The 22,436-nt window shown below is 45.7% G+C and overlaps 1 protein-coding gene across 4 annotated transcripts in view; it reads left to right on the top strand.

Annotated features, from left to right (window-relative positions):
* LOC129827438 (glycine receptor subunit alphaZ1-like) overlaps positions 1-22,436 on the top strand; it is a 101,511-nt gene that overhangs the window by 33,823 nt on the left and 45,252 nt on the right. For all 4 annotated transcript variants that reach the window (XM_055888289.1, XM_055888288.1, XM_055888286.1 and 1 more), the window contains one exon: positions 8,672-8,739. In XM_055888289.1, the coding sequence (XP_055744264.1) occupies positions 8,672-8,739 (68 nt within the window). The remainder of the gene's footprint in view (positions 1-8,671; positions 8,740-22,436) is intronic.

Raw genomic sequence — 22,436 nt, 5'->3', positions numbered from 1 at the left:
AGTAGTATTGTGGTTTAGGTTGGTTTCCCATGATGCACCGCTAGCTAAATCTATTTCACATATGTCCAATCATTATTCCAAGAGTGAAAATGAATTGTTCTTCTTAAATGACTTGACTTTAAGTAATTTACTGCCCACATTAATCTGATCTGAATAATGATGTATTGTTTTTACAGTGGTTTACAGTTTAGAAAAAGCAATTTTCAGTGGCATTTTGATGGCTAAAGCCATGGTCATCTCTTAGCAAGGCAAGGAGGGATGTAGCAAAGCGTTTGTTTCATTATGGTTTATTGCTGTTGTCACTTGTTTTTAATGAAAGTGGAGGTTGGGGTACAGAAGCACGGAATTGATTTGGAAGGACAGTACACCTCACCTCAGCAGCAAATCAGAGAGAGACACCACGACACCTACTTACCTCTCTCTCTCTCTTTTTTTTCTATCGCTCTCTCTCTCTCGCTCTCTCTAGCTCTGTTTCTCTCTTTTTTTCTCTCTCTCTCTGTCTGTCTCTCTCTCGGTCTCTCTCTTTCTCTCTCTGTTTCTCTCTCTCTTTCTCCCTCTTTCTCTCTCTCTCTCTGTTTCTCTCTGTTTCTCTCTCTCTTTCTCCCTCTTTCTCTCTCTCGCTGTTTCTCTGTTTCTCTCTGTTTCTCGCTCTCTTTCTCCCCCTTTCTCTCTCTCTCGCTGTTTCTCTGTTTCTCTCTCTCTCTGTTTCTCTCTCTCTTTCACTGCTGTGTCTGCAGTGCACTGAGCCCAGACCATTTGGAATAAACATAGTAAAGCAAATCATTGTGCTCTACAGTATGAGTCACCCTGCCTTGACAGTTAATGAGCTGCCCTTTATCCCTCTCTGCATCGCTCATTGGAAGGCTATGAAATGAACTGCAGCAGTGGAGAAAGAGAGAGAGAGAGAGAGAGAAAGAGAGAGAAAGAGACATTAGATTTCCCAAGCCTTTGCGTAACCACACTTTGCAAGGAAGGAATGTCAAGAAAATACAAATGATTACATTTACTTCCTCCTCCTCTTTTCCCCTCTTTGCCTCCTCTTTCCTCCTCTTTGCCTCCTCTTTCCTCCTCTTTGCCTCCTCTTTCCTCCTCTTTTACCCTCTTTTCCTCCTCTTTCCTCCTCTTTTCCCCTCTTTTCCCCCTCTTTCCTCCTCTTTGCCTCCTCTTTCCTCCTCTTTTCCCCTCTTTGCCTCCTCTTTCCTCCTCTTTTCCCCTTCTCTTTCCTCCTCTTTTCTCCTCATTTTTTCCCCTCCTCTTTCCTCCTCTTTTCCCCTCCTCTTTCCTCCTCTTTTCTCCTCCTCTTTTCCCCTCCTCTTTCCTCCTCTTTCCTTCTCCTCTTTTCCCCTTTTTTCTCTCCTCTTTCCTTCTCTTTTCTCCTCCTCTTTTCACCTCCTCTTTCCTCCTATTTTCCCCTCCTCTTTTCTTCTCCTCTTTTCTTCTCTTTGTCTCCTCTTTTCTCCTCCTCTTTCCTCCTCTTTACACCTCCTCTTCTCCCCTCTTTGCCTCCTCTTTTCTCCTCCTCTTTCCTACTTTCTTCTCCTCTTTCCTCTTTTTTTCTCCTCATCTTTTCCCCTCCTCTTTGCATCCTCTTTTGTTCCTCCTCTTTCCTCCTCTTTCCTCCTCCTCTTTCCTCCTCTTTTCACCTCTTTTCCCCTCCTCTTTTCTCTTCCACTTTCCTCCTCCTTTCACCTCCTCTTTTATCCTCTTTTCCTCTCCTCTTTTCTCCTATTTCTCCCCTCTTTCCTCCTCTTTTCTCCTCCTATTTTCTCCTCCTATTTTCTCCTCCTCTTTTCTCCTCCTATTTTCACCTCCTATTTTCACCTCCTCTTTTACCCTCTTTTCCTCCTCTTTCCCCTCCTCTAGCCTCCTCTTTTCTCCTCATCTTGCCTCCTCTTTCTCCTATTTTCTCCCCTCTTTCCTCCTCTTTCTCCTCCTCTTTTCTCCTCCTATTTTCTCCTCCTCTTTTCTCCTCCTATTTTCACCTCCTCTTTTACCCTCTTTGCCTCCTCTTTTCCCCTCCTCTATCCTCCTCTTTCTCCACCTCTTTCCTCTTTTCCCCTCCTCTTACCTCCTCTTTTCTCCTCTTTTCCTCTCCTCTTTAATCCACCTCTTTCCTCTTTTCCCCTCCTCTTACCTCCTCTTTTCTCCTCTTTTCCTCTCCTCTTTTCTCCTCCTCTTTCTCCACCTCTTTCCTCCTCTTTTCCCCTCCTCTTACCTCCTCTTTTCTCCTCTTTTCCTCTCCTCTTTTCTCCACCTCTTTCCTCCTCTTTTCGCCTCCTCTTACCTCCTCTTTTCCTCTCCTCTTTTCTCCTCCTCTTTCCTTCTCTTTTCACCTCGTCTTTCCCCAGCCCTGAAAAGAAATACGTTAATATTGCCGAACATCATTGTGGGAAGTTAGTTTGTCTGAAACTATAGAAGAAGACGCAGTGTGAAATGTTTAAAATCTTAGAACGTTTTAATGTGGGATCATTAATGTATACGCTGATTGTTGATTACAGGCTTATTTTTGTCACGAGAATTCATGCTATAAAACTAGACTTAATTATTAATTTTTTTATTTACTTATTTTGTCCTGTGATTACTTTATTGATATTGACACCAACCAAGGTAGCTTAGCAGTTCAGACGTATTTTTTCCGTGTTGTCGTGTCGTGTCCTGTATATATATATATTTACTCCTTTTCTTCACATATCTTTTATTTATTTTATTATCCAAGAACTCAACTACAAAAGCTTTCCTGCAAAAGCTTTCCTGCAACCCGCTTCACCAATTACAATAAGTACTATTCACCTCAATCTGAAAATCCATCGTGGAAGATAGCCAGGGGCTAATTCAGAAGCTAGCCTGAAAGCTAATCCAGAAGCTACTCCGATAGCTAGCCAGAAGCTAATCTGTAGCTGCCCCGAAATTAGCCGGTTTGCTGGCTAGCGTTGGTGTTTCAGCTGCCCACGTTTTGCGGTCATCAGCTATTCCTCTAGCTCGATAATCTACCGGCACTTTAGTGCAACGCGACTCGGACCGGAGCATTCCGGGACTTTTTTTCTCTCAGTTTCCCCGGATTCCAACCGCAGCCTCAGCCTCTATTTTGCACCTTGATTTCGCAGCTAGCTAGCTGCATACCGTGTGACTATTGGCTTACGTCGACCCCGGAGCTAACTCAAATCATGCTGGAGCTAGCCAGCTGAGGAGTTCCATCACCATCCGGACCCGCTTCTTTGTTGCTGCTGCAGATACGGAACCCCACCGGGCCTTCACGACTGACTGCCGACGTTATCTGCCCGAGGGATTTATCCAACCGGCACCTCCGTCCCGGCGTTACCTGAACGCTCATCTGAGGCCCGCTAATCGTTAGCTGTCTTATCGGCTGCTATCTGAACAAAACCCCACTACACGGAACCTACCGACGGAAACGCACGAGGTATCTACAAACAGACCTCCATCCTATGCTGCTACCGATAGCCATATACCCGGCCAGCTGTCTGGATCGCCACGACCCCAACCAACCTCTACTCACTGGACCCTTATTTATCACTCGATTAAGCTTGCCTCTCCTTAATGTAAATATGCCTTGTCCATTGCTGTTCTGGTTAGTGTTTATTGGCTTATTTCACTGTAGAGATTCTAGCCCTGCTCTCTATACCATATCCAACCCTGCAGTTCCACCACCCACATATGCGATGACATCACCTGGTTTCAATGATGTTTCTAGAGACAAGATCTCTCTCATCATCACTCAATACCTAGGTTTACCTCCACTGTATTCACATCCTACCATACCTTTGTCTGTACATTATTCATTTAAACTATTTTATCGCCCCCAGAAACTTCCTTTTACTCTCTGCTCTGGTAGCTCTAGGCGACCAATTCTCATAGCTTTTAGCCGTACTATTATCCTACTTCTCCTCTGTTCCTCTGGTGATGTAGAGGTGAATCCAGGCCCTGCAGTACCTGGCTCCACTCCTATTCCCCAGGCGCTCTCTTTTGATGACTTCTGTAACCGTAATAGCCTTGGCTTCATGCATGTTAACATTAGGAGCCTCCTCCCTAAGTTTGTTTTGTTCACTGCTTTAGCACACTCTACCAACCCGGATGTATTAGCCGTGTCTGAATCCTGGCTTAGAAAGACCACCAAAAATTCAGACATTTTTATCCCCAATTACAATATTTTCAGACAAGATAGAACGGCCAAAGGGGGCGGTGTTGCAATCTACTGCAAAGACTGCCTGCAGAGTTCTGTTATACTATCCAGGTCTGTTCCCAAACAATTTGAACTTCTACTTTTAAAAATCCACCTCTCTAAAAACAAGTCTCTCACCGTTGCCGCCTGCTATAGACCACCCTCTGCCCCCAGCTGTGCTCTGGACACTATATGTGAACTGATTGCCCCCCATCTATCTTCAGAGCTCGTGCTGCTAGGCGACCTAAATTGGAACATGCTCAACACCCCAGCCACCCTACAATCTAAGCTTGATGCCCTCAATCTCACACAAATTATTAATGAACCTACCAGGTACCACCCCAATTCCGTAAACACGGGTACCCTCATAGATATCATCCTAACAAACTTGCCCTCCAAATACACCTCTGCTGTTTTTAACCAAGATCTCAGCGATCACTGCCTCATTGCCTGCATCCGTAATGGGTCAGCGGTCAAACGACCTCCACTCATCACTGTCAAACGCTCCCTGAAACACTTCAGCGAGCAGGCCTTCCTAATCGACCTGGCCGGGGTATCCTGGAAGGATATTGATCTCATCCCGTCAGTAGAGGATGCCTGGTCATTTTTTAAAAATGCCTTCCTCACCATCTTGAATAAGCATGCCCCATTCAAGAAATTTAGAACCAGGAACAGATATAGCCCTTGGTTCTCTCCTGACCTGACTGCCCTTAACCAACAGAAAAACATCCTATGGCGTTCTGCATTAGCATCGAACAGCCCCCGTGATATGCAACTTTTCAGGGAAGCCAGAAACCAATATACACAGGCAGTTAGAACAGCCAAGGCTAGCTTTTTCAAGCAGAAATTTGCTTCCTGCAACACAAATTCAAAAAAGTTCTGGGACACCGTAAAGTCCATGGAGAATAAGAACACCTCCTCCCAGCTTCCAACCGCCCTGAAGATAGGAAACACTGTCACCACCGACAAATCCACTATAATTGAGAATTTCAATAAGCATTTTTCTACGGCTGGCCATGCTTTCCACCTGGCTACCCCTACCCGGGACAACAGCACTGCCCTCCCCTCTGCTACTCGCCCAAGCCTTCCCCATTTCTCTTTCTCCCAAATACAGTCAGCTGATGTTCTTAATGAGCTGCAAAATCTGGACCCTTACAAATCAGCCGGGCTAGATAATCTGGACCCTTTCTTTCTAAAACTATCTGCTGAAATTGTTGCCACCCCTATTACTAGCCTCTTCAACCTCTCTTTCGTGTCGTCTGAGATCCCCAAAGATTGGAAAGCAGCTGCGGTTATCCCCCTCTTCAAAGGGGGGGACACCCTTGACCCTAACTGCTACAGACCTATATCTATCCTACCCTGCCTTTCTAAGGTCTTCGAAAGCCAAGTCAACAAACAGATTACCGACCATTTCGAATCACACCACACCTTCTCCGCTATGCAATCTGGTTTCAGAGCTGGTCATGGGTGCACCTCAGCCACGCTCAAGGTCATAAACGATATCGTAACCGCCATCGATAGGAAACAATACTGTGCAGCCGTATTCATTGACCTGGCCAAGGCTTTTGACTCTGTCAATCACCACATCCTCATTGGCAGACTCGACAGCCTTGGTTTCTCTAATGATTGCCTCGCCTGGTTCACCAACTACTTCTCTGATAGAGTTCAGTGTGTCAAATCGGAGGGTCTGTTGTCCGGGCCTCTGGCAGTCTCTATGGGGGTGCCACAGGGTTCAATTCTTGGACCGACTCTCTTCTCTGTTTACATCAATGATGTCGCTCTTGCTGCTGGTGATTCTCTGATCCACCTCTACGCAGACGACACTATTCTGTATACTTCTGGCCCTTCTTTTGACACTGTGTTAACAACCCTCCAGGCGAGCTTCAATGCCATACAACTCTCCTTCCGTGGCCTCCAACTGCTCTTAAATACAAGTAAAACCAAATGCATGCTCTTCAACCGATCGCTGCCTGCTCCTGCCCGCCTGTCCAACATCACTACTTTGGACGGCTCTGACTTAGAATATGTGGACAACTACAAATACCTAGGTGTCTGGTTAGACTGTAAACTCTCCTTCCAGACCCACATCAAACATCTCCAATCCAAAGTCAAATCTAGAATTGGCTTCCTATTCCGCAACAAAGCATCCTTTACTCATGCTGCCAAACATACCCTTGTAAAACTGACCATCCTACCAATCCTCGACTTCGGTGATGTCATTTACAAAATAGCCTCCAAAACCCTACTCAATAAATTGGATGCAGTCTATCACAGTGCCATCCGTTTTGTCACCAAAGCCCCATATACTACCCACCACTGCGACCTGTACACTCTCGTTGGCTGGCCCTCGCTTCATACTCGTCGCCAAACCCATTGGTTCCAGGTCATCTACAAGACCCTGCTAGGTAAAGTCCCCCCTTATCTCAGCTCGCTGGTCACCATAGCAGCACCTACCCGTAGCACGCGCTCCAGCAGGTATATCTCTCTAGTCACCCCCAAAACCAATTCTTCCTTTGGACGCCTCTCCTTCCAGTTCTCTGCTGCCAATGACTGGAACGAACTACAAAAATCTCTGAAACTGGAAACACCTATCTCCCTCACTAGCTTTAAGCACCAGCTGTCAGAGCAGCTCATAGATTACTGCACCTGTACATAACCCATCTACAATTTAGCCCAAACAACTACCTCTTTACCTACTGTATTTATTTATTAATTTATTTTGCTCCTTTGCACCCCATTATTTCTGTCTCTACTTTGCACTTTCTTCCAATGCAAACCAACCATTCCAGTGTTTTTTTTAGTTTTTATTTTACTTGCTGTGTTGTACTCACTTCGCCTCCATGGCCTTTTTATATTTTTATTTATTTATACATATATCTGTTTGCCTTCACCTCCCTTATCTCACCTCACTTGCTCACATTGTATATAGACTTATTTTTTTATCTTTTTCACTGTATTATATGTTTGTTTTTACTCCATGTGTAACTATGTGTTGTTGTATGTGTCGAACTGCTTTGCTTTATCTTGGCCAGGTCGCAATTGTAAATGAGAACGTGTTCTCAATTTGCCTACCTGGTTAAATAAAGGTTAAATAAATAAATAAAAAAATATTAATTTAATTCGATGATGTACCTAAAAAACAAGATATTTGCTCCGGGGTAAAACCTGCTGATTTCTTCTGCATCTCCATCTCCTGAGGTTGTATTTGATAGGTTAATGAAGAACTAAGTGTGTGTGTGTGTGTGTGTGTGTGTGTGTGTGTGTGTGTGTGTGTGTGTGTGTGTGTGTGTGTGTGTGTGTGTGTGTGTGTGTGTGTGTGTGTGTGTGTGTGTGTGTGTGTGTGTGTGTGTGTGTGTGTGCGCGCGTGTGTGTGTGTACTCTCTACTTCCTCAGTGCAGCAGCTGTGAGACAGTGACTGGGACAATAATTGTCCATCAAAATAATTCAGTGCCTTCAGTTCATTGTAGCTGCCAGGCATCTGTATTAGAGGAAGCTTGTCAATCTAAACACAGAGGTAGTTTGTGTTAAAGCGTACAGGATGTGACCTTAAATGTTCAGGGAATGTAGTTCTGCTGTGACATGTGACTATGTCCAATTATACTGTATCATATATTTATTACCATACCTTTGTGACCCACAAATGTGATGTACTGTAAAATCAAGTAAAAATGATGTACTCTTTTTGATATATACAATAAGTAGAATCCTTTAATTTACCAAAAGGATTTGCTTTCCGGCTTTATGTAGAAGGTTCAGGCGATGAGGAGGGGTTTGGTACTCAATATGATTTACCGCTCAAAGCCAATATCTATCATTTCCTAAGGGGCTGGATGGGGGCTAGACATTTTCCCATTGCTGTCCTTTCTCCTTGAGCCCATTGAAAGTGAACTTTTGTCACCGGGCACTGGGTAATCATATTTATGTTTGTACAAGCAGGTAATACGGCCTTCAACGGACACGCGTCAACCCTGTGTTGTTCGTTCTAACCTCGGCACTGTTGCCTGGAAACTACCTAGGAGTGTCTCTGAGGATCGTAGTATTTTATTTGGGGGCGGGGACACATTCTTAGAATCTCTCAGTCAACATGGAGCTCTGTATGTTTACAACCTGATATTACAGTACTTCTGTGTACAGTTTTACACAGGCTTATGGGGAATTCCGTTGTGGCCCTCTGAAGATTCCCAGGATCGAACATAAAGACGAAGTCCCTTTGGAAAAAGCATCTGCTAAATGGAATATTTTATTCTATTCTATTATATTATGTGTTCCACTACTTAACATGATTCATATTGAGGAAGGACTTTTTGTTTTCTGTGTAATAAAGGAGGAAGGACTTTGTGTTTTCTGTGTAAAAAAGGATGAAGGACTGTGTTTTCTGTGTAAAAATGGAGCAAGGACTGTGTTTTCTGTACGTTTTCTGTCTGCAAGGATGGGTATTTGTTTCACAGTTCTGTAATAAGAAAATAATATGATTTATTTTTCATTCTTTTACAGGTCCCCCTGTAAACGTAACATGCAACATTTTTATTAACAGTTTCGGGTCCATCGCTGAAACAACAATGGTAAGTCCAAATGGGTTTACCTTTTCAATGTAAAAACCCTTCAACATAAAGTACATTGATTTCTGTTGATATGAATATTTTGACGTTAATGTGAGGATACACTGAATCATTTTTATTTTCATCAGTATTTTGACTTGCATAACTATGCCTCTAAGATTGTGATTGAATTTAAATAACGATGGCCTTAATATGCAGTGTGCCCAACATTTTCTTCTGGAATTACAAGCAGTGCCTCCTCGCCTAAATATTTAGAATATTATTTATCTGCCTCATTGAACTTAATCTCTATTCAAAACTCAGTTCAGAGGGGCTTCATATCTACTGTTCAGATGTGTTCATGTCTTCAAGGGGTCATCATTCAAACTCATTTTGTAAAGAATACATATCTATTAGGCATTATGAAATAATCAGTTGTTTGTCGATTATTTATCAAGATAGTAGATCAAGAGGTCTAGGATATCTAGAAAAAGACACTGAGGTGAAATATATGTTGTTTGAAGGACAGTAGATCAACATGTAGATGGAAGGACATGGAGACAGAAGGACAGCAGACCATAATGGAGACAGAAGGACATGGAGACAGAAGAACAGTAGACCAACATAGAGACAGAAGGACATGGAGACAGAAGGACAGTAGACCAACATAGAGACAGAAGGACATGGAGACAAAAGGACAGTAGACCAACATGGAGACAGAAGGAAAATAGACCAACATGGAGACAGAAGGACATGGAGACAGAATGACAGTAGACCAACATGGAGACAGAAGGACAATAGACCAACATGGAGACAGAAGGACAGTAGACCAACATGGGGACAGAAGGACAGTAGACCAACATGGAGACAGAAGGACATGGAGACCAACATGGAGGCAGAAGGACATGGAGACAGAAGGACAGTAGACCAACATGGAGACAGAAGGACAATAGACCAACATGGAGACAGAAGGACATGGAGACAGAAGGATAGTAGACCAACATGGAGACAGAAGGACAATAGACCAACATGGGGACAGAAGGACAGTAGACCAACATGGGGACAGAAGGACAATAGACCAACATGGGGACAGAAGGACAGTAGACCAACATAGAGACAGAAGGACGGTAGACCAACATGGAGACAGAAGGACATGGAGACCAACATGGAGACAGAAGGACATGGAGACAGAAGGACAGTAGACCAACATGGAGACAGAAGGACAATAGACCAACATGGAGACAGAAGGACATGGAGACAGAAGGACATGGAGACAGACGGACATGGAGACCAACATGGGGACAGAATGACAGTAGACCAACATGGAGACAGAAGGACATGGAGACAGAAGGACAGTAGACCAACATGGAGACAGAAGGACAGTAGACCAACATGGGGACAGAAGGACAGTAGACCAACATGGGGACAGAAGGACAGTAGACCAACATGGAGACAGAAGGACATGGAGACAGAAGGACAGTAGACCAACATGGAGACAGAAGGACAGTAGACCAACATGGAGACAGAAGGACAGTAGACCAACATGGAGACAGAAGGACAGTAGACCAACATGGAGACAGAAGGACAGTAGACCAACATGGAGACAGAAGGACATGGAGACCAACATGGAGACAGAAGGATAGTAGACCAACATGGAGACAGAAGGACAGTAGACCAACATGGAGATAGAAGGACATGGAGACCAACATGGAGACAGAAGGACAGTAGACCAACATGGAGACAGAAGGACATGGAGACAGAAGGACAGTAGACCAACATAGAGACAGAAGGACATGGAGACAGAAGGACAGTAGACCAACATGGGGACAGAAGGACATGGAGACAGAAGGACATGGAGACAGAAGGACGGTAGACCAACATGGGGACAGAAGGACATGGAGACAGAAGGACAGTAGACCAACATGGAGACAGAAGGACAGTAGACCAACATGGGGACAGAAGGACAGTAGACCAACATGGGGACAGAAGGACAATAGACCAACATGGAGACAGAAGGACAGTAGACCAACATGGAGACAGAAGGACAGTAGACCAACATGGAGACAGAAGGACAGTAGACCAACATGGAGACAGAAGGACAGTAGACCAACATGGAGACAGAAGGACATGGAGACAGAAGGACAGTAGACCAACATGGAGACAGAAGGACAGTAGACCAACATGGAGACAGAAGGACATGGAGACAGAAGGACAGTAGACCAACATGGAGACAGAAGGACAGTAGACCAACATGGAGACAGAAGGACAGTAGACCAACATGGGGACAGAAGGACAGTAGACCAACATGGAGACAGAAGGACAGTAGACCAACATGGGGACAGAAGGACAGTAGACCAACATGGGGACAGAAGGACAGTAGACCAACATGGGGACAGAAGGACAGTAGACCAACATGGAGACAGAAGGACAGTAGACCAACATGGGGACAGAAGGACAGTAGACCAACATGGGGACAGAAGGACAGTAGACCAACATGGAGACAGAAGGACATGGAGGCAGAAGGACAGTAGACCAACATGGAGACAGAAGGACAGTAGACCAACATGGAGACAGAAGGACAGTAGACCAACATGGGGACAGAAGGACAGTAGACCAACATGGAGACAGAAGGACATGGAGACAGAAGGACAGTAGACCAACATGGAGACAGAAGGACAGTAGACCAACATGGAGACAGAAGGACAGTAGACCAACATGGAGACAGAAGGACATTGAGACCAACATGGAGACAGAAGGATAGTAGACCAACATGGAGACAGAAGGACAGTAGACCAACATGGAGACAGAAGGACAGTAGACCAACATGGAGACAGAAGGACAGTAGACCAACATGGGGACAGAAGGACAGTAGACCAACATGGAGACAGAAGGACAGTAGACCAACATGGAGACAGAAGGACATGGAGACAGAAGGATAGTAGACCAACATGGAGACAGAAGGACAGTAGACCAACATGGAGACAGAAGGACAGTAGACCAACATGGAGACAGAAGGACATGGAGACAGAAGGACAGTAGACCAACATGGAGACAGAAGGACAATAGACCAACATGGGGACAGAAGGACAGTAGACCAACATGGGGACAGAAGGACAATAGACCAACATTGGGACAGAAGGACAGTAGACCAACATAGAGACAGAAGGACGGTAGACCAACATGGAGACAGAAGGACATGGAGACCAACATGGAGACAGAAGGACATGGAGACAGAAGGACAGTAGACCAACATGGAGACAGAAGGACAATAGACCAACATGGAGACAGAAGGACATGGAGACAGAAGGACATGGAGACAGACGGACATGGAGACCAACATGGGGACAGAAGGACAGTAGACCAACATGGAGACAGAAGGACATGGAGACAGAAGGACAGTAGACCAACATGGAGACAGAAGGACAGTAGACCAACATGGGGACAGAAGGACAGTAGACCAACATGGAGACAGAAGGACATGGAGACAGAAGGACAGTAGACCAACATGGAGACAGAAGGACAGTAGACCAACATGGAGACAGAAGGACAGTAGACCAACATGGAGACAGAAGGACAGTAGACCAACATGGAGACAGAAGGACAGTAGACCAACATGGGGACAGAAGGACATGGAGACAGAAGGACAGTAGACCAACATGGAGACAGAAGGACATGGAGACCAACATGGAGACAGAAGGATAGTAGACCAACATGGAGACAGAAGGACAGTAGACCAACATGGAGATAGAAGGACATGGAGACCAACATGGAGACAGAAGGACAGTAGACCAACATGGAGACAGAAGGACATGGAGACAGAAGGACAGTAGACCAACATAGAGACAGAAGGACATGGAGACAGAAGGACAGTAGACCAACATGGGGACAGAAGGACATGGAGACAGAAGGACATGGAGACAGAAGGACAGTAGACCAACATGGGGACAGAAGGACATGGAGACAGAAGGACAGTAGACCAACATGGAGACAGAAGGACAGTAGACCAACATGGGGACAGAAGGACAGTAGACCAACATGGGGACAGAAGGACAATAGACCAACATGGAGACAGAAGGACAGTAGACCAACATGGAGACAGAAGGACAGTAGACCAACATGGAGACAGAAGGACAGTAGACCAACATGGAGACAGAAGGACAGTAGACCAACATGGAGACAGAAGGACATGGAGACAGAAGGACAGTAGACCAACATGGAGACAGAAGGACAGTAGACCAACATGGAGACAGAAGGACATGGAGACAGAAGGACAGTAGACCAACATGGAGACAGAAGGACAGTAGACCAACATGGGGACAGAAGGACAGTAGACCAACATGGGGACAGAAGGACAGTAGACCAACATGGAGACAGAAGGACAGTAGACCAACATGGGGACAGAAGGACAGTAGACCAACATGGAGACAGAAGTACAGTAGACCAACATGGGGACAGAAGGACAGTAGACCAACATGGGGACAGAAGGACAGTAGACCAACATGGGGACAGAAGGACAGTAGACCAACATGGAGACAGAAGGACAGTAGACCAACATGGGGACAGAAGGACAGTAGACCAACATGGGGACAGAAGGACAGTAGACCAACATGGAGACAGAAGGACATGGAGGCAGAAGGACAGTAGACCAACATGGAGACAGAAGGACATGGAGACAGAAGGACAGTAGACCAACATGGAGACAGAAGGACAGTAGACCAACATGGTGACAGAAGGACAGTAGACCAACATGGAGACAGAAGGACAGTAGACCAACATGGAGACAGAAGGACATGGAGACAGAAGGACAGTAGACCAACATGGAGACAGAAGGACATGGAGACAGAAGGACAGTAGACCAACATGGAGACAGAAGGACAGTAGACCAACATGGGGACAGAAGGACAGTAGACCAACATGGAGACAGAAGGACATGGAGACAGAAGGACAGTAGACCAACCTGGAGACAGAAGGACATGGAGACAGAAGGACAGTAGACCAACATGGAGACAGAAGGACAGTAGACCAACATGGGGACAGAAGGACAGTAGACCAACATGGAGACAGAAGGACAGTAGACCAACATGGAGACAGAAGGACATGGAGACAGAAGGGCAGTAGACCAACATGGAGACAGAAGGACATGGAGACAGAAAGACAGTAGACCAACATGGAGACAGAAGGACAGTAGACCAACATGGGGACAGAAGGACAGTAGACCAACATGGAGACAGAAGGACATGGAGACAGAAGGACAGTAGACCAACATGGAGACAGAAGGACAGTAGACCAACATGGAGACAGAAGGACATTGAGACAGAAGGACAGTAGAACAACATGGAGACAGAAGGACATGGAGACAGAAGGACAGTAGACCAACATGCAGACAGAAGGACATGGAGACAGAAGGACAGTAGAACAACATGGAGACAGAAGGACAGTAGACCAACATGGAGACAGAAGGACAGTAGACCAACATGGAGACAGAAGGACATGGAGACAGAAGGACAGTAGACCAACATGGAGACAGAAGGACATGGAGACAGAAGGACAGTAGACCAACTTGGAGACAGAAGGACAGTAGACCAACATGGGGACAGAAGGACAGTAGACCAACATGGAGACAGAAGGACAGTAGACCAACATGGGGACAGAAGGACAGTAGACCAACATGGGGACAGAAGGACAGTAGACCAACATGGGGACAGAAGGACAGTAGACCAACATGGAGACAGAAGGACATGGAGACAGAAGGACAGTAGACCAACATGGAGACAGAAGGACATGGAGACAGAAGGACAGTAGACCAACATGGAGACAGAAGGACAGTAGACCAACATGGGGACAGAAGGACAGTAGACCAACATGGAGACAGAAGGACAGTAGACCAACATGGAGACAGAAGGACATGGAGACAGAAGGACAGTAGACCAACATGGAGACAGAAGGACATGGAGACAGAAGGACAGTAGACCAACATGGAGACAGAAGGACAGTAGACCAACATGGGGACAGAAGGACAGTAGACCAACATGGAGACAGAAGGACATGGAGACAGAAGGACAGTAGACCAACATGGAGACAGAAGGACATGGAGACAGAAGGACAGTAGACCAACATGGAGACAGAAGGACAGTAGACCAACATGGGGACAGAAGGACAGTAGACCAACATGGAGACAGAAGGACAGTAGACCAACATGGAGACAGAAGGACATGGAGACAGAAGGACAGTAGACCAACATGGAGACAGAAGGACATGGAGACAGAAGGACAGTAGACCAACATGGAGACAGAAGGACAGTAGACCAACATGGGGACAGAAGGACAGTAGACCAACATGGAGACAGAAGGACATGGAGACAGAAGGACAGTAGACCAACATGGAGACAGAAGGACAGTAGACCAACATGGAGACAGAAGGACATGGAGACAGAAGGACAGTAGACCAACATGGAGACAGAAGGACATGGAGACAGAAGGACAGTAGAACAACATGGAGACAGAAGGACAGTAGACCAACATGGAGACAGAAGGACAGTAGACCAACATGGAGACAGAAGGACATGGAGACAGAAGGACAGTAGACCAACATGGAGACAGAAGGACATGGAGACAGAAGGACAGTAGACCAACATAGAGACAGAAGAACAGTAGACCAACATGGGGACAGAAGGACAGTAGACCAACATGGAGACAGAAGGACATGGAGACAGAAGGACAGTAGACCAACATGGGGACAGAAGGACAGTAGACAAACATGGAGACAGAAGGACAGTAGACCAACATGGAGACAGAAGGACAGTAGACCAACATGGGGACAGAAGGACAGCAGACCAACATGGAGACAGAAGGACAGTAGACCAACATGGAGACAGAAGGACATGGAGACAGAAGGATAGTAGACCAACATGGAGACAGAAGGACAGTAGACCAACATGGAGACAGAAGGACAGTAGACCAACATGGAGACAGAAGAACATGGAGACAGAAGGACAGTAGACCAACATGGAGACAGAAGGACAGTAGACCAACATGGAGACAGAAGGACATGGGGACAGAAGGACAGTAGACCAACATGGGGACAGAAGGACAGTAGACCAACATGGAGACAGAAGGACATGGAGACAGAAGGACAGTAGACCAACATGGAGACAGAAGGACAGTAGACCAACATGGAGACAGAAGGACATGGAGACAGAAGGACATGGAGACAGAAGGACAGTAGACCAACATGGGGACAGAAGGACATGGAGACAGAAGGACATGGAGACAGAAGGACAGTAGACCAACATGGAGACAGAAGGACAGTAGACCAACATGGAGACAGAAGGACATGGAGACAGAAGGACATGGAGACAGAAGGACAGTAGACCAACATGGAGACAGAAGGACAGTAGACCAACATGGGGACAGAAGGACAGTAGACCAACATGGGGACAGAAGGACATGGAGACAGAAGGACATGGAGACAGAAGGACAGTAGACCAACATGGAGACAGAAGGACAGTAGACCAACATGGGGACAGAAGGACAGTAGACCAACATGGAGACAGAAGGACATGGAGACAGAAGGACAGTAGACCAACATGGAGACAGAAGGACAGTAGACCAACATGGGGACAGAAGGACAGTAGACCAACATGGGGACAGAAGGACAGTAGACCAACATGGAGACAGAAGGACATGGAGACAGAAGGATAGTAGACCAACATGGAAACAGATAGTAGACCAACATGGGGACAGACAGTAGAGTTGTGATATAGGGTGCTATAGGGTGATATATGGTGATATAGGGTGATATAGGGTGATATAGGGTGCTATAGGGTGATATAGGGTGCTAGCTCAAGGCAGAGCGGTAAAATATATGTTGTTTGAAGGACGGACAACAACATAGAAACAGACCAACAACAGGTATCAGATCATTGAAACAGACCCAACCCACTGGGCACAGACGTCATTTCATTGTTGATTCAACCAGTGTGTAACCAGTGGGAGAGCAGGTATCAGATTGTCGTGATGTGTGTTTTGTCCTATATTTATATTGTGGGCTAGGATGGGATGGGATGGGATGGGCTGGGATGGGATGGGATGGGCTGGAATGTAATGGAATGTGCTGGGCTGGGCTGGGCTTGGCTGGTATGGGCTGGTATGGGATGGAATGGGCTGGGATGGGCTGGCTAGGATGGGATGGGCTAGGATGGGCTGGGCTGGTATGGGATGGAATGGGCTGGGATGGGCTGGCAAGGATGGGCTGGGATGGGATGGAATGGGCTGGGATGGGCTGGGATGGGATGGGCTCGGATGGGATGAGATGGGATGGGATGGGATAGGATGGGATGGGATGGGCTGGGATGGAATGGGATGGCATGGGATGGAATGGGATGGGATGGAATGGGATGGCATGGGATGGCATGGGATGGGCTCGGATGGGATGAGATGGGATGGGATGGGCTGGGATGGGATGGGCTGGGATGGGATGGGCTAGGATGGGATGGAATGGGATGGGATGGGATGGGCTGGGATGGGATGAGATGGGATGGGATGGGATAGGATGGGATGAGATGGGATGGGATGGGCTCGGATGGGATGAGATGGGATGGGATGGGCTAGGATGGGATGGAATGGGCTGGGATGGGCTGGGATGGGATGGGCTCGGATGGGATGAGATGGGATGGGATGGGATAGGATGGGATGGGATGGGCTAGGATGGGATGGGCTGGGATGGGATGAGATGGGATGGGATGGGATAGGATGGGATGAGATGGGCTAGGATGGGATGGGCTGGGATGGGATGAGATGGGATGGGATGGGATAGGATGGGATGAGATGGGCTGGGCTAGGATGGGATGGCCCAGGCCTTAGTCTCTAGTCTCCAAGCCAAGTCTCCTTGGGGGAGACGTATCAGTAGAGTTAGTAGAGCAAGCAACTAAAACTGCTGCAGACTGCACAACCTCCTCACGCAGAACAAATGTTCCACTCTTTTTCTCCCTCTACACTCCACAACCAGTGGAATTGATCCAGACGCCTTTCCTCCAAGTCCTACTCTCTCTCTCTCTCTCTCTCTCTCTCTCTCTCTCTCTCTCTCTCTCTCTCTCTCTCTCTCTCTCTCTCTCTCTCTCTCTCTCTCTCTGTCTGTCTGTCTGTCTGTCTGTCTGTCTGTCTGTCTGTCTGTCTGTCTGTGTCTCTGTCTCTCTCTCTCTCTCTCTCTCTCTCTCTCTCTCTCTCTCTCTCTCTCTCCCTCTCTCTGTCTGTCTCTCTCTCCCTCTCTCTCTGTCTGTCTCTCTCTCTATCTCTCTCTCTCTCCCTCTCTCTCTGTCTGTCTGTCTCTCTCTCTTTATCTCTCTCTCTCTCGCTCTCTCTCTCTCTCTCTGTTTTTCTCTCACTATGTCTGTCTCCCTCTTTTTGTCTCTCTCAATCTGAATGCTATTTGAGAAAGAAAATGGAATAAGGGATGTGGGGAGGTGAAACTAAAGAGAATGGCATCAATAAATCTTTAGTGCTCATAGGGCTGGTGAGAACAATGTCTCGTGTAATGATCCGACTGAGTCTGGGTCGCAAATGGCACTATTTCCCCTGCATAGTGGGCTCTGGTCAAAAGTAGTGCACTATGTAGGGAATAGGGTGGACTCTGGTCAAAAGTAGTGTACTATGTACGGTATAGGGTGGACTCTGGTCAAAAGTAGTGTACTATGTACGGTATAGGGTGGACTCTGGTCAAAAGTAGTGTACTATGTAGGGTATAGGGTACCATTGGGATGCATCCTGGCTCCTGGTCCACAATAGGAACCTGAGGTCCTCTGTGGCCCACCACCGTCTAATTGTTTACCCGGCTTTAAAGCTACAACGCCCAGGGGAAAAGCCAGAGGCTATTTAATTAGCTCTGCTAGGCTGAGTCCCAAATGACGGCCTATTCTTTGACCAAGGCTCAGGGGCTTTAGACAAAAGTAGTGCACTATGTAGGGAATAGGATGTGATTAGCCTGCTGCTCTTTCATTCTCTTTCTTCCGGAGGCTAGAGAGTGAACGCATAAATCCCAAAGTCCTGATGTTTGTTTGTTACAGGCAGTTGTTGGAGATGGTTGGGTTATGCTCCATGCAGACCGAAGTCACATTAGACTACATAGCAACAACAAAAATAAATAAATCAAATAGGTCACAGTCAGGACTCAGAGAAGGAGTGTATTTGCCTTTCGGCTAAAATTGCATTATGGATTGGGTGCTATGCTGTTGCGGTAAAGCTGTTAGCTAAGAGAAATCACACCCAACATGTCTGAGAGAGTGAGTTCACCCATGAAATCACACCCAACATGTCTGAGAGAGTGAGTTCACCCATGAAATCACACCCAACATGTCTGAGAGAGTGAGTTCACCCATGAAATCACACCCAACATGTCTGAGAGAGTGAGTTCACCCATGAAATCACACCCAACATGTCTGAGAGAGTGAGTTCACCCATGAAATCACACCCAACATGTCTGAGAGAGTGAGTTCACCCATGAAATCACACCCAACATGTCTGAGAGAGTGAGTTCACCCATGAAATCACACCCAACATGTCTGAGAGAGTGAGTTCACCCATGAAATCACACCCAACATGTCTGAGAGAGTGAGTTCACCCATGAAATCACACCCAACATGTCTGAGAGAGTGAGTTCACCCATGAAATCACACCCAACATGTCTGAGAGAGTGAGTTCACCCATGAAATCACACCCAACATGTCTGAGAGAGTGAGTTCACCCATGAAATCACACCCAACATGTCTGAGAGAGTGAGTTCACCCATGAAATCACACCCAACATGTCTGAGAGAGTGAGTTCACCCATGAAATCACACCCAACATGTCTGAGAGAGTGAGTTCACCCATGAAATCACACCCAACATGTCTGAGAGAGTGAGTTCACCCATGAAATCACACCCAACATGTCTGAGAGAGTGAGTTCACCCATGAAATCACACCCAACATGTCTGAGAGAGTGAGTTCACCCATGAAATCACACCCAACATGTCTGAGAGAGTGAGTTCACCCATGAAATCACACCCAACATGTCTGAGAGAGTGAGTTCACCCATGAAATCACACCCAACATGTCTGAGAGAGTGAGTTCACCCATGAAATCACACCCAACATGTCTGAGAGAGTGAGTTCACCCATGAAATCACACCCAACATGTCTGAGAGAGTGAGTTCACCCATGAAATCACACCCAACATGTCTGAGAGAGTGAGTTCACCCATGAAATCACACCCAACATGTCTGAGAGAGTGAGTTCACCCATGAAATCACACCCAACATGTCTGAGAGAGTGAGTTCACCCATGAAATCACACCCAACATGTCTGAGAGAGTGAGTTCACCCATGAAATCACACCCAACATGTCTGAGAGAGTGAGTTCACCCATGAAATCACACCCAACATGTCTGAGAGAGTGAGTTCACCCATGGCTTCTGCTGCGGATGATGGAAGAATGTGTGAGACAACTCCATGCTTTCTAATCCAACAGTATACTCCATGGTTCATAATCAGACTTGTAGCAGAGGTTGGGTCAGAACCAGACTGAGACCTGCAGTGTTGTGTCGTTGGCTCTGGAGCTCCTGACCTGATCCTCTTTTCACGTGTAGGAGACCCGTGTTTGAACCCAGTTGGTCACACTATGCTAAAACTTCTTCAGGATCAGTGTCCGTTCCACGGGACGGTGAGCTAACGTAGGCTAGCATGAGGTTGTAAGTAACAAGAAAATTACCAAGGATATAGACATATCTGATATTTGCAGGAAGCTTAAATTCTTGTTAATCTAACTGCATTGTCCAATTTACAGTAACTATTACAGTGAAAGAATACCATGCTATTGTTTGAGGATTGTGCACAATTTTGAACATGAAAGTTATTAATAAACAAATTAGGCACATTTGGGCAGTCTTGAAACAACATTTTGAACAGAAATGCCATAGTTCATTGGATCAGTCTAAAACTTTGCACATACACTGATGCCATCTAGCGGCCAAAATCTAAATTGCACCTGGGCTGGAATAATACATTACGGTCTTTCTATTGCATTTCAAACATGATGGTACAAAGAAAATACAAAAGAACAGTTGTTTTTTTCTTTGCATTATCTTCTACCAGATCTATTGTGTTATATTCTTCTACATTCCTTTCACATTTCCATAAACTCCAAAGTGTTTCCATTCAAATGGTACCAAGAATATGCATATCCTTGCTCCAGGGCCTGAGCTACAGGCAGTTAGATTTGGGTATGACATTTTAGGCAAAAAATTGGGAAAAAATGGGCTAATCCTTATCACACACATTAAATATGTTTCCATTTGGTGGGATTTGACATTGATGAGTAGTAGTAAGGAGTTGATAGTAACAAACAGTCGAATCAGTCATCACATAAGGTGGCTTTGACAGTCACAGAAATGTAATTACTCAATATGGCCGCCCATCCACCCATCACTGAACATTGACTTGAACAGGTGCTTCCCTTTCGGTAATTATATTTCTATGTTGGCAGCAAACCAATTTGGCTGTCCACATTGGAGAACCCTTTAAATAACCCTTCGTGGTTTAGGTAGAACCCTTTTACTCATTCTGTAATCACAGTCAGACTAGACCTCGTTCTGTAATCACAGTCAGACTAGACCTCGTTCTGTAATCACAGTCAGACTAGACCTCGTTCTGTAATCACAATTAGACTAGACCTCGTTCTGTAATCACAATTAGACTAGACCTCGTTCTGTAATCACAGTCAGACTAGACCTCATTCTGTACTCATAGTCAGACTAGACCTCATTCTGTAATCACAATTAGACTAGACCTCATTCTGTAATCACAGTCAGACTAGACCTCGTTCTGTAATCACAGTCAGACCAGACTTCATTCTGTAATCACAATTAGACTAGACCTCATTATGTACTCATAGTCAGACTAGACCTCATTCTGTAATCACAATTAGACTAGACCTCATTATGTACTCATAGTCAGACTAGACCTCATTCTGTAATCACAATTAGACTAGACCTCGTTCTGTAATCACAGTCAGACTAGATCTCATTCTGTAATCACAGTCAGACCAGACCTCATTCTGTATTCACAATTAGACTAGACCTCATTCTGTAATCACAGTCAGACTAGACCTCATTCTGTAATCACAGTCAGACCAGACCTCATTCTGTATTCACAATTAGACTAGACCTCATTATGTACTCATAGTCAGACTAGACCTCATTCTGTAATCACAGTCAGACTAGACCTCATTCTGTAATCATAGTCAGTTTTCCGTAAAAACTCATTTTTATTTTCCAACAAAATTCCCATAATAACAAAACGGGTGTATCTGTGTGTTGTGAGATCATTTCTAGAAAACATATTTCTGATGTTGTGGCTGATTGCCATTGGAAAGGTCACCTGCTGTCATGCCTCGCTACGTTACAGCCTAGCCGTTATGGGAAGATATAACCGCATGCCCGTTGACAATTACGGTGGACTGTCGTGGCTAAGGGCCACAGCTCTATTGAAGGGCTATATGTGTTTTCTAAAGGAGACGATGAACCACCAGGACCATCATTTAGCTCCTGCCTTAAGAATGCTGCTACTGTTCAGACAGGCTTGATTAGCATAGACAATATACACATGGAAAGCCCAATAACGTCTAATATAGAATCTTTAGTTTAACTAAGCTTTATTCAATAAAAATGCATAGGTTTTTTTTAGGTCGAAAGA

This window comes from Salvelinus fontinalis, chromosome 29 (genome assembly GCF_029448725.1).
Source record: "Salvelinus fontinalis isolate EN_2023a chromosome 29, ASM2944872v1, whole genome shotgun sequence".
In the NCBI taxonomy this organism is placed as follows: domain Eukaryota; kingdom Metazoa; phylum Chordata; class Actinopteri; order Salmoniformes; family Salmonidae; genus Salvelinus; species Salvelinus fontinalis.
The sequence above is the reverse complement of the archived record's forward strand: the minus strand, read 5'-3'. Positions and strand labels throughout refer to the sequence as shown.